Source organism: Myotis davidii, unplaced genomic scaffold (assembly GCF_000327345.1).
Source record: "Myotis davidii unplaced genomic scaffold, ASM32734v1 scaffold518, whole genome shotgun sequence".
NCBI classification, from domain to species: domain Eukaryota; kingdom Metazoa; phylum Chordata; class Mammalia; order Chiroptera; family Vespertilionidae; genus Myotis; species Myotis davidii.
The window spans coordinates 78,969-95,730 of record NW_006289828.1 but is presented as its reverse complement, the minus strand read 5'-3'; the positions used below and the strand labels follow the sequence as shown (position 1 = coordinate 95,730).

Sequence of the window (16,762 nt, the reverse complement as noted above, 5' to 3'; positions counted from 1 at the left end):
AAAGAGCTTCATTGCCAAGGAAATAGGACTGAAGAATTCAAGCTATGAATTCACAGAATGCAATGATCAATAAATCTGCTCATTCTCCTTTAACCGCTGCTCTAGACTAAGCTGCCTATTAACCAGTCCAAATGGACTGATGTGGTTTTTTTTAGTATTAGGGGGAGTTAATTAAATTTATTGGAGTGACATTGGCTAATAAGATAATATAGGTTTCAAGTGTACACTTTTATGATACATAATCTGTATATTATATTGTGTGCCCACCACTCAACATCAAACCATCTTCTGCCACCACATATTTGACTCCCTTTACCCTTTACTACTCCTCATCCCCTTTCCTCTGGTAACCACCACACTGTTGTCTGTGTCTATGAGATTTGTTTGTTTGTTTTTTTGATTGTTTATTTTTTGCTTTCAGTTTTATATCGCACATTGAGTGAAATCATATGGTTCATAATTTTTTCTGTCTGACTTATTTCCCTTAACATGCCATTCTCAAGATTCATCCATGTTGTTGCAAATGGCAGTATTTATTTTTTCTTATGGCTGAGTAGTTAGTATTCCTTTGTATATATATATACCACATCTTCTTTTTTAAAAAATATTTTTATTGATTTTTTACAGAGAGGAAGGGAGAGAGATAGAGAGTTAGAAACATCGATGAGAGAGAAACATCGATCAGCTGCCTCCTACACATCTCCCACTGGGGATGTGCCCGCAACCCAGGTACATGCCCTTGACCGGAATCGAACCCGGGACCCTTGAGTCCCCAGGCCGATGCTCTATCCACTGAGCCAAACCGATTTCGGCTACCACATCTTCTTTATCCAATCAACTATTGAAGGATATGTCTTGGTGACCATAAATAATACTGCATTGAACATAGGGCTGCATATATATTTGCAAACAAATGTCTTCTAATTTTGTGAGTAGGTACCCAGAAAAGGGATTGGTGGGTCATATGGTAACTATATTCTTAAGTTTTTGAGGAGCCTCTGTATGTGTTCTATAGTGACTGTACCAGTTTACACTCCCACCAGCAGTGTAAGAGGGTTCCTTTTTCCCCACAACCCCTCCAACACTTGTTATCTTATTCTTGATGTCTTTAGAATCTATCCAGATGAATAAAATTTCATGTTTCCCAACACTGAGAGCACAGGATTACTTTCTTCCAAACGTACAACTGTAATATTTCCTGTAGCAGTTTGCAAGCCTTTTATAAAACTCATCCATCTTGTGGAAGTAGAAATAAGAAAAATGCCAAGTAACATCTCATTTTTTTCCCTGAAATAGATTGAACTGCTCTCTTAGACCATGAAAGTTCCAGAATACTCAAATGCTATTCTCAGTAAATTTTGTTCTGATGATCTTACAAACTGCAGTGGCATGAAAGAGGATTTGAAATTAGAAAGATATTTCCTATCTATGAAGCATGTGAGAGGACATTGCAGTTGGGGTGTATAGAATGGGGGGTAGTCAATCTGGCTTGAGGTAGAGTTTGTTCCATCCACAAACCGAAATGTTGGCTGTGCTGGGATTTCTGACAGCCTTTTGCCATGGTGGTGATGTGTGTGTTGGTTGTGAATGTAGAAAAGACACAGAAAGTCTTATGGGCCCCATCATGGAAACTCCGTTTCCTTTTTCTCCCCTCCCACGCTTGTTTTCATTCTCAGTCCCAATTCACAGACACTGCTTGGGGTGTAGAAACAATACGAACAGAAGAAAAGTAAGGTCTGTCTGATACGTGTCCCTGGGAGGAGGCCCAGAGTGATAAACAAAAACCTGGGGCAGGGTCTTAGAAACCAAGAATGGCAGGAGGAAGGCTATTGATATAGAGGAAGAAAGCATACACCTGGAACTCAGAACTTGTAAGTGTAAGTCCCATTTATAACCATTAATATTCTACATGACTTCAGATAAGCCTCTCTCTTAATCTCTCTCTATATCTCTTTTTCTTTCTCTTGTAGTTTCCTCAACTGAAAAATGAGTGACAAGGATTAGATGATCTTCCTTTGGACATTAAGTAAGAATGAAGGACCGGGTCATTGCATACTTTTCATCTGTGCTTAACAGCAGCATCCCTTTCTTACCATCTGGATTTTACACCCATACTGTATCCTGCTGCCTACTCTTTCCTTATTTTCTTATGCCTTAAAATGTTCCAACCTTAGTAAATGATTTAGGCTAAGGGCAGATTAATAATAATAATTGCCACCATTTATTAAGCACCCCCTTTATACATCAGGGACTTAATATACTGGGTTGGCAAAAGTAGGCTTACAGTTGTGAGTATGCAAAACAGAGTGTATTCTTATATTATTATTTATTAACTATTATATTATTTTCTATACAAACAGCTGCCCCACCCTATATATTATTCAATTTTAACCCCCAGTAAACCAACATTTGATACATTATATTTTTTACATATGAAGAAAGTTAGGTTTAGAGGGGATAAGTAATTTTACCAAGGCTATATGCAGTAGGTAGGCAGAACTGTGATTCCAAACAAAACTTATTCTGAGTCCATGGCTCATGCTCTTTCTATGGTTTTCCTTCTCAAGGGTTGACCATCACTTCTGAGCCTTTATTTAATCCTCATCTAAACATATGTTTATTGATTTTTTTTAGAGAGAGAAAGAGGGAGGGAGGGAGAGAAACATCTATGTGAGAGAGGAAACATTGATTGGTTGCCTCCCATATGTGCCCCCACCAGGAATTGAACACACAACCTTGGTATATGCCCTGACTGGAAATAAAACCTGCAACCTTTCAGTGTATGGGATGATGCTCCAACCAACTGAGCCAAGGCTTTTCCTGGGCCTTTTGAAAATATTCCCATGATGAGATAACTGTACACATAGCTGATACATATTTGGCAGGTTCAAATTGGTAGGCCCATACTAGTTGTTAAATATGAAAATATGTCCACACCAAATTATGACAAATTCCCATTGTTCCAGGCCCTCTGAGTGTCCATGAACAATCCTTGCTATCCCAGCCCTTCCCACAAGATTCTGAGACTGGCAGCAAAAACTCAGTGCCACACCAGTCCTGACTCAGCCCCAGGGCAGTGACTGGTGTCAACTCTGATTGATCTATGTCATCCCATCATCATTGTTAAATGCTCTGAATGTCACAAAAATGTCTCCTCTCAACTAGAACCTAGTTGGGCCCTTGCTGTTAATCTACTCCATAAGGCTGAGGAAGGCAACATTGCTTCATAATTATCTAGTTGGAGTAAAAAAGGGATATTATGCTATTAACCAAACAAAGGAACACCTCACTCACCAAGACTGTCACAAACCCAAGTATAAATTACGTTTGGTTTATGCTGCCTCTTCTATACAAAGCTGTAGAATGAAGAGTTTGTCTAACAGGAAATGGAGATATTACTAAAATAGTTTTTCCTTTCTTTTATGCCAAATGCATTTACCACTGACACCTAAATAGTGATCTTAGGGTTTTGTTGTTGTTGTTATTATTATTATTATTATTATTATTTTATTGTTAGTGGAAAGACTGTATCTCAAGTCAGACCAACCTGAATTTAATTCTCAACACTATAAGATCCTAAATATATGACCTTGGACAAGTCACATATCTCTTCGAGCTTCAGATAAAAATTATTAGCTCAAATGTGATTGTCAAGATTAAGTGAGATAGTTTGTGGGGAGATTTTATGAGTAAAGATAAGGTACTCAATACATCTTATTATGTGTTATGAGTTATTATGAGTACCTTTTGCTTGACCTACCCTTGTTAATAGGTAGAGAAACTCTGGCTACATTCTTGAGAAAACAAAAACTAGAAGTATGTGATGTTCTCAGTGTAGTAATAATAATATTCATAATTGTTTTCTCTGCTACTGATATTACCACTTCTGGTTATGATTTTTGTTTGATATTCTTTTCCAAGCTCTTAAACCACTCCCTAATATTAAACCACTAGAGGTTTTTTTCCCTCTTGCTTAACTTCAACCCTGTCTGCTACAAATTCTGCTTTTTACTATAACATCCTCAGAACAGAGAATTCTCTCCTATTCTGCTTGGTTGTGATCATATTTCCGAACACTTGACAGATTGTGGAGAAATATTTGGGGAGTGAGCCTTTCAAGAAATGTAAGGAAGAGGAAAGGACAAAGGGCTGGTGATGATAGCAGTGGACAATAGTAAGACTTTGGCGTGATTCCGGCAAGTAGCTAGAGAAGCAGTGTAGACTTTTGTTGTTTTCTTTTGCGGGGGGTGGTTATTGGGAATATCAGAGAAAAGATATCACAAGCTTCAGATTTCCATCCTCATAGAAAATAGATTAATTATATCATTATAACATAAACCAGCATTGAGACGATTCTAGAAAGAAATTTTGACCAAGAAATGAAAACTTAGAATGGGAAATTCTAGGAAACATTTTTAAGATAGGAAAATTTGATACTTATAAATTCAGTCAGACTAGTGTGACCGTTATATTACATTAACAAAGGATTGACTTGACTATGCCCCCAGCCTTTTTCCTCTTTACTACAAGGTATACAAAATATATACATTGGGAGTTGAGACCATAGGGAAAATCAGGAATACCTGTCCAATGAAATATAAGAATAATTTTCAGCACCAGTGTGATTCTTGTTCATATGTAAGTATAGCATTTCCTGAGCTCTTTTTGTTGCAAAGACTGTGTGATGCTCTAAAATAAGATTTGGGGAACAGACCACAAGAAGAGGTGGATAATGAAGAAAAAGGTAACCACTTATCTCTTGTTTATTGTAATACTAGAGGCCCAGTGCATGAAATTCGTGCATGGGTAGGGTCCCTAGTGGCTGCCGCTGCTGGCCAGGACCTCCCTTTCCCCAGCTACCTGCCACTGCTGCTGCTGGCTGGGGCCACCCTATTAGGCTTTTATTGTATAGGATGTGTGCTAGTTGTTAGAAATAGGTAATTGAAAGGAGATGGCCTGAGTAGGACTTCAAAGGGTATACAGAATTTGTTTGGAAAGAGAGAAAAAGATGGATGAAGCTGTATAAGCTAAAGCAGAAAAGTTTAAGTACTGGAGGTCAGTGAGCAATACCTGACTGAATCACACATGTTTGAATTCCTTCTTAGCCTCCCTCATCAGGCTCACCACTTTCCTGGGTCAGTGAAAGTTGGAAATCCAGAAACCCCATAAGTTAGTGTTCATTTTAAAGGAAAGTTGCCAAATGGAAAGTAAATTCAGGGGCTACTGGACTATTTTTTAACTCTTATGGGGGAAACTATACAAATGCACTTTTTTATAGGTATCATTCCTACAAATATTTCAAATTCAACTAGAATAAATTCATAAATATTGGCATTGGTGGCAAACTTACAAAACTTCAAGTCCCACCAACTTAATTTCTTTTTATTTATGTTTAGAGAAGAAGGGAGCGAGATAGAGAGATAGAAATATCAATGAGAGAGAAACATCGTCAATCCACTGCCTCCTGCAAGCCTCCCAATGGGAATCAAGGCTGCACTCAAGCATGTGCCCTGGCCGGGAATTGAACCAGTGACCTCTCGGTTCCTGGGTTGCTCAACTGCTGAGCCACGCATGCTGGGCCCACCAATTTATTCTTTAGAAGCTAAAACCAATGCACAAATAGAATGATTCAGCAACCCCATCCAGAGACATGTTTGTTGCAGAGGCAGTGCACCAACTGCAAGGAACATTTCACAGACAAGCAAAATTGGCAAACAAGAGTAAGGTTCTTGGCTTCAAGTTCTGGATGGCAGAGAAGGAAGATCCTGAGCTCACCTCCTCTCATTGACACCAAAGCTATAATTGCATATAGAATAGCTATCTCTGAAAATGACCTGAAGACTAGCAGAACAGGTTTTCTACAACTATGGACATAAAGAAAAAGCCACATTGAAACAGGTAGGAGGGATAGAAACTGTCTAGTCAGGACCCATGTGGTGACTGACCAGTGGAAGGGATAGCACAACTCCAGAGGTTGTCCCCAAAGAGTGAAGGGTCTGAGCACTAGCATGGGGAACCTCACCAGGAAGAGGATCCCCCATAGCATATGGCTTTGAAAACCAGCAGGGCTTAAATCTGGGATAGCCAAAAGGCGGTAGGAAACCCAAGTTGTGCTCTTTCTGGGTCCTGGCACAGAAAGAGCAGTTTGAAAAGCACCTAGTTTATGCATGAAGGTGATATATTGGCCAATTTTAGGGTGTGTGCTGGAACAAGGATCTGTTGAAACTTTCTCCTCAGTCAAAAGGGGCCACTATTTCCTCTTTTTTTAATTCTCCTTCCTCCTAACTGGTCTGACACTGGCCAGCAACATTTCTGATACTCTCCATTAAACTTGCTAGCACTATCCACCTCACACTGACATTTCCCCGGAGGACTTATCCAGGCTGTCATCTCTCCAAAGCAGTTCCTTCCCTGCCACACCCAGTGGGTAGCCTCAGTGGGCACCAGCACAACAGCAGTATCTGCACTAGCATGTCTGGACCTCACAGCCAGCCATACAGAAGGCTTGCCCTGCACACCAGTGTGCCCATAACAGTAGTGACCAGACCTCACAGCTAGCAGGCCAGGGACCAGCATCCCCTGCCAGTGTGTCCATAGAAGCTGTGGCCCAACCAAAATAGGAGACCATACTAATCCATTCAAGGAGCATCTCTGGAGCACCTGGCTCTGGTGACAAGGGGGATTCCACCACTGAGTCCCTCAGGACACCTTCTAAATAAGACCACACTTTCAAAGACACTGGGGGGTAAGGGATGCCAGGGGATTGTCAAGGGGCGGGGGGGAAGGACACATATGTAATACCCTTTGTAATACTTTAAGCAATAAAAAAAAAGACCACACTTTCAAAACCAGGTGATGTAGCTAACCTACCTAATACATAAAACAAATAGTCAAAGTGAGGAGAGAAAAGAATATGTTCCAAACAAAAGGGAAAAAAATACAAACCCCAGAAAAAAAGAGAACTAAATGAAACTGAGGAAAGCTGTCTCCCAGAGAAAGAGTTCAACATAGTAGTCATAAAGATGCTCACCAAATTTTGCAGACAAGTGGATAAACTCAAGTGATAACTTCAACAAAGAGTTAAAAATTATTTTTTTAAAAAGGACCTATCAGAACTGAAGAATGTAACAACTGAAATGAAAAATATACTGGATAGAATCAACAGCAGATCAGCCAAACCAGAAGTATGGATCAGCAATCAGGAATACAGGATACTGGGTATCACCCAATTGAAAGATCAAAAAGAAAGAAGAATTTAAAAGGATAAAGATAGTATATGGGACCTCTGGGACAGCATTAAATGTTCTAACATTTGAATCATACAGGTCCAAGAAGGAGAAGAGAGAGAGAAATGGATTGAAAAAACTATTTGAAGAAATAATGGCCAAAAACTTTCCCAACCTGGAGATAGAATCAGGCATCCAAGTTCAGGAAGCTCAGAGAAACCCAAACAAGATAAACCCAAAGTGATCCATAACAAGACACATTATAATTAAATTGTTAAAAGTTAAAGATAAAAAGGGGATCTTAAAAGCAGCAAGAGAATAACAACTAGTTACATTTTAAGGGAATGCCCATAAGACTATCAGCTGACTTTTCAACAGAAACTTTGCAAGCCAGATGGGAGCAGCATGATGTATTTAACATGATGAAAGGGAACAACTTATAATCAGGAATACCAACAAAGTTATTATTCAGAACTGAAGAAGAGATCAAGATTTTCTCAGACTAGCAAAAACTAAAGGAATTTATCATCACTAAACTGGCATTACAAGAAATGTTAAAGGGAATTCTTTAAGTGGAAAAGAAAAGGCTGAAACTAGAAATAAGAAAATATATGAAAGAAAAAAACAATCTCACAAGTAAAGGCAAACATATAGAAAAGGTAGTAGACCAACCACTTATAAATCTAATATGGAAACAATTAAAATTGCAATAAGTACCTATCTATCAATAATTACTTTAAATGTAAATGGACTAAGTGCTCCATTCAAAAAAATAGGCTAACTGAATGGATAAAAAACAAGACCCTTACATATGCTGCCTATATAAGACTCATATCAGGTTGAAAGACACACACAAACTGAAAATAAAGGGATGGAAAAAGATATTTCATGAAAATGGAAATTTAAAAAAAGCTGAGATAGCAATACTTATATCAGACAAAACAGACTAAAATAAAGGTTATAACAAGAGACAAAGAAGGACCCACCAATTCTACTTCTGGGTGCTTATCTAAAGAAAAACAAAAACTAATTCAAAAAGATATAAGCACCCCTATGTTCACTGAAGCATTATTTACAATAGCCATAATATGGAAGCAACATAGGTGTTCATCAGTAGATGAACGGACAAAGAATAATTGTATGTATGTACATGTAGTGGAATATTATTCAGCCATGACAAAGAATGAAATCTTGCCACTGCAACAATATGGATATACCTAGAGGTTATTACATTATGTGAAATAAGTCAGAGAAAGACAAATGCTGTATCATTTTATTTATATGTGGAATCTAAAAAACTAAACAAATGAATAAACAAAATATAGATACAGAAAAACAGGCAAAATTTATAGTTATAACATAAGTCACGAAGATGTGAAGTACAGCAGAGGGAATTCAGTCAATAATATCACAATAATTTTGTATGATAACAGGTGGATACTGGACTTTTCGTGGTGATCACATTGTAAGGTATATAAATGCCAAATCACTATGTAATACACCTGAAACAAATATAATATTGGATGTCAACTATACTTTAATTAAAAAGAGCTTTACATTCCAGAATAAAAAAGAAAATCTAATTGACTTGCCAGAAGTCAATTAATTGCACACAATGATTGAAAGGATACCCAAGTTTCCTGATTCCTAGTCAGTGCTCTTCACACTGCACCAAACTCCATTATATATATATATAGGTGTATGTTTTTGTATGACCTGTTTGGAGAAAATATCTCCATTCCCCTCTCTCTATTACAAGGGGCCACAAGACCTTCAAAGGTGCCATCTTGATAGTGTGTGCAGCCCCATCTTTCATTTCTTTCTAACACTCTCACTGTTGATGTACTTGTCTGATAATCATTTGCTGCTTCCTCCAGATTCCCACAAAGAATACCCCCTTTCTTATCTCCCAGTAGTACTGCTTCCTGCTGTTACCACTAACGAGACAATTCTATTTCTCCCTGTCTCATAATATCACTGCACTTAGAGTGTTTCCATATATCACCCCCATGAACAGGTCTCTACAACCCAAGTGTGACAGAAATTGAGGAAAATTAGCTAATTAAATTCCCTAGTCCCATGCCGAGTTTGCCACCGTTGAAAAGATTAGCATAGATATACCTTGCATATTTTATTTCAGACTTAAGACCATTGTTGCTTTTTTCAAGAGAAGAAATTATTCAATTCTCACCCAAATTGCTTAGAAAATTCTGTCATTCTCAATAGGCAGTAGAGTCCTTAAGTTGCCCAGCCTTCTTGTTGTCCTAACTATAGTATTTATTTGTAAACCTTTCTTTGGAACTCTTAAGCATTGAGGGTTCTCTTTCCAAAGGAATTTTCCTTTAGGTGTTTACATTAAGTGAAACCTTTCTGCATAGGACAGAGAAACAAATCAAAATAGTTAAGAAAATAACAACTTCTATTCACAATTATAGGAACTTCAAGAGTAGAAACAAGTCATAGAATAACCCTCACATTCATCTTTTTCTCTAACTTGTAGCCCAAAACATTTTTGCATGCTTAGTAAACACATAATTATAAGCTTATTGTCCACAGTTTTGAAGCTGATCTCCCTTCATGTATCTATGATAATTCTATAAGATGCTGGGCTCCTTTGGGGAATAATCACCTACGAAAATTATTCACTCATTTAGAGAATAAGTATTTATTAAGCAACTGCTATGAGTTAGATTCTGTTTTAGACATTAGGGACATAACAGTGAATAATCCAGACAAAAATCTCTGTCCTCATGGAGCTTATGTCCTAATCAGAGGATTAAACAATAAATTAGCTTAACAAATAAAATGTAAGTATTTTAGTGATAACAATGAAAAAGAAAATCAAGCAGAAAAAAAACTCAGTGAAAAGTAATTATTGTAGGCTCTGCGAACCAGGCCTGACTCTACAAACTGAGAAAGTTGGTTAAGAGCTGAGTTTTGCAGGTTAAGTCTCCCAAAGTTGAAGGACAGGAGTCGGGGAAGGAGTGAAGAACATGAGAAAAACCTAAGATTAAGAGAAAAAAAATATATATAAGCATTTTCAGGGGGTAGAGGGGAAATTAGCTTATATGAGTGTGATGACGTTTCAAACATGTGGGAAGAATATAGAGTAGATTCATATCACAGAGGATGTTGAAACTCAAGTTGGGGCCTCCATCTACCATCTCAATTAGTGAGATTCTGACACTATGCTAAGCTAGAGTGTCCTGATTGAGAAACTGAGACCAAAAAGAGGGATTGAATTTTCCAATGCCATACCATTAGCAAATGGCAGAATATAAAGTGTGGATGTCAATATTCCTCCCTTCCTCTTTCTTTCTTTCTTTCTTTCTTTCTTTCTTTCTTTCTTTCTTTCTTTCTTTCTTTCTTTCTTCCTTTCTTTCTTTCTTTCTTTCTCCTTTCTTTCTTTCACTTCTTTCTTTCTCCCTTCCTGCCCTCCTGCCTTCCTGCCTTCCTTTTAAATTCCCTTAACCATCAAAAGCTTTCTTGTAAGCTGAAGAGGTCTTGTGATTTAGGTGAAGTTCATTTGCTGTGGGAATTAAAGACAATAGGCAAGTTTGGGCTCACTGACAGCAACCCATTCAACATTTTGGAGGTGCAGACTAACTAGGTAAATAAACTCTGATATGGCTTTTTCGATTCTTTCTCGTGACAGTTTCAGCATCTTTTCATCACCTCACAGCAGCTCTGACCAAAGGACAAATTATCTCTGCTACCCTCTTTGTGGTTTCCCTGTGTCAAAAGCATAATTAAATCATTTAATTCCCCCTAAAAGTCACAGGCAGTGGACAAAAGGACAAGTGCCCAGAGTTAGCAAAGTTTCATAATTCCAACTGTTGTTGCTCTTTGGAAAAAAATAATCTTGGGTTAGACCCGAAGTAAAAGAATTTAGATCAGGAATTCTTTTTCTCTGGATAGGTTTTGTCTGTAACAGAGGCTTTCAAAGCAATTTTATGGTCCTAGGAAAGTATTTTATGCTGTGGTTATTCTCTTCAGAAATAGCTATTTCACTGCCTAAATTGTTAAATGCCTCACTAATGATTTTGTTTTTAAATGCCTGGAAGCTGGCAGTCTCCTTATTTTTTTCTTTTATTTTTTTCCCTTTACTCCAACAGTTAACAGTGTAGCTATGATAGTGAAGGTGTTATGACAGCTCCAGGGAATACAGGGACAAAGCAGTAGAGGACAATGGCTCCCCTTCCACTGATTTACTATTTTGAGTGTGGCAGGTAGGAGGAGGCAGGAGGACAGAGCATAAGCCAATAAATGTTCTTTCACCTTGAGTCTTTTTAAGCTCTATTTAGACAATTAAATGATTCCTCTCTTCTTTCTTCTTCTTTGAATAAATGGCTAGCACTATCAGAATGAATCTTTTGGAAGAATACAGAGGAGTTGGTTAGGCAGTGCTAAAAGAAATATAAATACACTAGAGGCCTGGTGCATGGATTCATTCACCAGTGGGGTCCTTCAGCCTGGCCTGTACCCTCTGGTAATCCGGGACTCCCCCGGGGGATATAGTAGTGCGTGAAGTGGCTGCTTGAACCCAGGCCAGGCATTGCACCACTCCTGCTCATCCTGGCCCTGCTGCACCTGCTGCCACCTGGTAGCACGCTGCTGGGGAGGTTGAAGAGGCTTGCGCTACTGCCACTGTGGCGCTCACCAGCCTTGAGCCCAGCATCTGGCGCCTGTAGGTCAGCTGAGCAGCACTCCTGCTGTGGGAGCGCACTGACCACGAGGGGGCAGCTCCTGCATTGAGTGTCTGCACCCTGGTGGTCAGTGCACATCAGAGCGACTCGTTAAGTGGTCGACCAGTCAAATGGTCGACCGGTCACTAAGGGCTTCATATATATAGACTGATGAACTAGGGAATTAACTTATAGCTATGGAGAAACCCAAGTTCACAAAGTCAAAAGTGATGACCCTGAAGGTGGTGACTGTTAATTGCTTGAGGCAAGCTCTCCTTGTTGTTTTTATTGAGAGATTCTCCCCCAGCCCAGAGAAATCCTATGTGGACCCCCTGATATCTAAAAGAGGAAACAAAACAAAGCAACCCCAGAATGACTGCAGTTAGGGTGGCGTCCTGTTTGTGAGACCTTAGAAAAGCTGTTCAACCTTTGAGATCTGAGACTTCTTCATACACCTTTATGAGGATTAAGTAAAGTGAATTTTATACATTGAAAATCTATATTTTAATTTCAGTGGAAGATTCTGAGGCAAAATCCTTAAGGATTAAAGAAAAATGTTTTTTCTGATACACAATTTCAGCTAACGTGAGAAGTAGCAATTCTTTAAGCAGGAAGAGCTTTTTTAATGCCCCTTAAATCATATGATGTTTGAAGTTTCTAGACTTGCTGATTTGAAAGATTGCCCTGGGGTTTGGATTGTTCAGAGCATTTTTCTTTTCTCTTCTTTTCTTTTTTCTTTTTGAAGATGGAGGAAGGGCTAGACATCTCCTTCCTCCTCCCGAATGGGCAGAGGAGTCATGTCCTTTGTGCAGATCTGGGAAGATGGGAGGTCGGGAGATAACCTGGAGTGGTGGTTTCTGGGCAGAGGATGAGGGAGTATCACTGTGCTTCAACCCTCAGGGTGGCATCGCTGTGACAGGAGACCCTGAAGTCTAAACCAGGGCCATGGAGGGCTCTGTGCTGAGCCCCACATCCTGGGAGAAGAGACGAGCTTGGCTCCGTCAGAGCCGTCACTGGCAGACCCAGGTCCTGGAAGAGGAGGCTGCAGCTGCCCTGCAGGATGTCCCAGATCCAGAACCTTCCAGCCTGGATGACGTTTTCCAGGAAGGTAAGAAGCAGTCAGACATCAAACAGACTTCCACATTGCCTTTGGTAGGAAAAACGTGACAACAGGCACAGACCTACAGTGTGGGCAGTGGGTCCCTTGTTTAGGCTAGGCCCCTCAGGGATGCTCATTTTCACTGGCTTAAATAAGTTTAAAAGAAGAAAGGTAAAGTAATACAAAATATGAATTATGTGAAATGGAGGCAGTCATGAGATTAGGAAACAGGAAGAAGCACAATTTTGCATCATCCTGAGAAGCTGCCTGTAGGACCCGAGATCAGGGTTCTCTGTAAATGCTTTGGGATGTTTATTTTGTCTGTGTAACAAGGTTACACAACCTGAATGCCTGGACTCTGGCCACAACTCTGTCATTAACAAGCTATGTGACCTTTATCAAGTCACTCACTTCTCTAAGACTTACTTGAATAATTTAAATAGTAATAGTACCTTTCCTATATGCCTCTCAGAGCTTCTTTGAAGTTCAAATAAGACTACAGCCATAGAAGAGAGAAAATCTTATATAAATAACCCCATTCTTGTTTATTTAGTAGAAAACACAATTGCAATATTGTGCTCTTTTTGTTTTATGTAAATTTTTTAAGGGGAAGGATCCACCCTTATTCCCAAACCTTGGGGGAAAGAGAGTAGTGGGCTTGATACACTGAGCATTTTCCAGATTCCTGAGAGGAAAGGGACGGGGTAGGGGAAGGCAGAGAGAAGAAATATTCATTTTTATACATGGGTATATTCCTCTCATATATTTAAAGAAAAGTTTTTATGGGGCAAAAAATAAGAATCATGATTTGGCTTATACAAGCCAAATTGAGAATGGGGTGAGTTGTAGAGGGGAAGTCTCATTTCCTTCCGTTCTCACAGTGATCTGATGTCTGTCTTTCCTAGGGAATCCAATCACTAAGATTGAGGACTGGCTGCAGGACTGTGGGTAAGTGCTGGAGATACAATGGGACTGAACACAGCTGATGGGTGGATATGCTAATAGGCACTGACCCATGGAAACTCAGAAACAGGAAAATGGGTTTGAATTGGGACTAATGTTTAAAAGTTAGGTTAAGAGAAAGGGGGAGTAAAAGAGTTTGGAGTGAGTGTGGGCAACTCTAGGATGAAACTAATTTATGGTGAAGATCTGGAAATATAGGCTGGATTTGGTCGAAAGCCAAGAATGATGGAAATCTATAGCTTTGGGGAATGGCTGGCTGAGTTCCAGATCCCTTCTTTACTGCTTTTCCCTTAGACAGAAGTCTAACACTCTGTAACAAAAGAGGTTAGAAACCTAATTGTTCTTATGACCAGAGGTTGTCATTATATTGTTTATTTCTACTGTAGAAGATAGGACAAGGGGCTAAGAGTTTACTCCAGTCATTCAAAGCAGTAAAGAATTGGAGCAAGTACTTCAACGCAAAATGTATTATCTCTTTCCTCTGGTTTGATTCCTCTCTCTCTAAAATCAATAAAAATATTTTTAAAAAACACTTTTAAATATGAGACCCCACACCCTATCAGCCTGTACCATTTTAAGCTCAGTCTACCCAGAAACAGAAGGAAAGCTTCTGTGACCTATTTAAGCCCGATCACTTGGGTGATAATGAATTCTCAGAATTTATAACTCCTGCCTGCTCATTATTTCCTTTCCAGGAATGGTTCAAGTTTTATGTAGACTTTACTCTAAACTAATCTATTAACATATACAAAAACCCATCCTTGCTTATTTGGCAGGAAATAGCACTGAATAATCCAATGTTGTTTATTTTAACTATGACCCAGAAGTCAATGCCAAGAAAGATTTATTTTGTGTTTTTGTTATTTACAAAACATATCATCCTTATAGTCCTAATCTGGTTCACAACTCAATGACTTCCAAGTCAATTAAAGATAATAAAAATATAGAGAAGCAAAGTGAATGTAGGGATGAGGACATTTGCAAGTTTTGGTGTGTCCTAAGGTTAAAAATGCTTCACTAGGCCCTAGCAAGTTTGGCTCAGTGGATAGAGCTTCATCCTGTGGACTAATGGATCCCAGGTTCGATTCTGGTCAAGGGCACGTGCCCAAGTTGCAGGCTCAATCCCCAGTGTGGGGCGTGCAGGAGGCAGCCAATCAATGATTCTCTCTCATCATTGATGTTTCTATCTTTCTCTCCCCTCTCTCTTCCTCTCTGAAATCAATAAAAATATATTTTTTTAAATGCTTCACCAGATTTTTAAAAGAGAACCAGTTGTCTCAGTTACCATCTCATTAACTACTATTGTTTTTATCAATTCACGTCAACAATTATTAACTGTTCATTTGCTAACTGTCTGATTGTCTAAATCAGCAGTTCTCAACCTGTGGGTCGCTACCCCTTTGGGGGTCAAACAACCCTTTCACAGGGGTTGCCTAAGACCATCGGAAAACACATATATAATTACAAATTGTTTTTGTGATTAATCACTATGCTTTAATTATGTTCAATTTGTAACAATGATAATACATCCTGCATATCAGATATTTACATTACAATTCATAACAGTAGCAAAATTACAATTATGAAGTAGCAACGAAAATAATTTTATGATTGGGGGTCACCACAACATGAGGAACTGTATTAAAGGGTCGCGGCATTAGGAAGGTTGAGAACCACCGGTCTAAATGATCTAGGGATGCCAAATAGTTTTAAATGTGCTCCTTGGATTCAAACACACTATATTTTGCTTGAGAAGAATAAATTCACAGAAATATAAGATTGTAAACTTCAGAAATCACCTTTCCCCACCTGTATTCTACGAAGATAAACTCTGATACAAAACATATACTGAAAATGTAGCCTGATAGGGGAAAAAACTCCAAGATCGGAGCCTAATTTTGTTTGCTAATTGTCTGTGTAAACAACTGTAAGCAAACAACTGAAATTCTTTCTATCTCAGTTTCCTCATCTATAAAGTGGAGAACTAGAATAATAATTTCAAAAGTTTCAATAGTTTCAAAAGTTTTCAAAGATTTAAATGACATGATGTATATACAAGAGCTGTATGCTCTGTAGTAATATGTGAGAGGTAAGATTTCTAAAGTAGGAGCTTTATGCTATTTTAAAATTTCACAAAACAAGTCTGTCTATCATCTGTCTATCTATCTATCTATTTATCCATCTCTTTATCAGGAAAGTATGTCCAGAAGTGATTAGCTCCAGGATAGTGGTTACCTCAAGGAAGGAAGAAAGTAGGAAGGAATGGAAAGTAAAATGAGACTTTAATTATATCTTTAACATTTTATTTATTTTTTATTAACAGAGATATGAAGAAAATATGACAAAATGTTTACATGTGTGAAAATAGGGTGGCAAGTGCAAGGGTATCTGTCACATTTTTTTTTTACATTTCTGTGTGTTGGAAAAAATTCAATATTTAAACTTCAAAAAGGCCACAAGGAAGTCTATTATTAGCATGCTTACATTTTCTTTGGAAAAGGAATTATTAAGTTCATAAAATATTTTCAATATTCTCTACTTTCTCTATTTTTTTTTCTCTTTTTTTTTTAAATTAAATTTTTTATGTTTCAGATAATTACTTTTTTTCCTCTTTTTTCCCCCATAACACCCCTCCTCCCGCCCCACCCCCGCCCTCACTCCCCACCCCCTGTCCTCATCCATAGGTGCACGATTTTTGTCCAATCTCTTCCTGCATCTCCCACACCCCTTTCCCCCCAAGAATAGTCAGTCCATTCCCTTTCTATGTCCCTGATTCTATTTTTCCTGGA

General features: G+C 38.6%; 1 protein-coding gene across 1 annotated transcript in view; it reads left to right on the top strand.

The window, feature by feature from the left end:
- Positions 1 to 16,762, top strand: part of TESPA1 (thymocyte expressed, positive selection associated 1) — a 37,496-nt gene that overhangs the window by 1,859 nt on the left and 18,875 nt on the right. Inside the window, exons 2-3 of the mRNA XM_006762684.2 lie at positions 12,812 to 13,019; positions 13,916 to 13,958. Of these exons, the coding sequence (XP_006762747.1) occupies positions 12,857 to 13,019; positions 13,916 to 13,958 (206 nt within the window). The 5' untranslated portion in view covers positions 12,812 to 12,856. The remainder of the gene's footprint in view (positions 1 to 12,811; positions 13,020 to 13,915; positions 13,959 to 16,762) is intronic.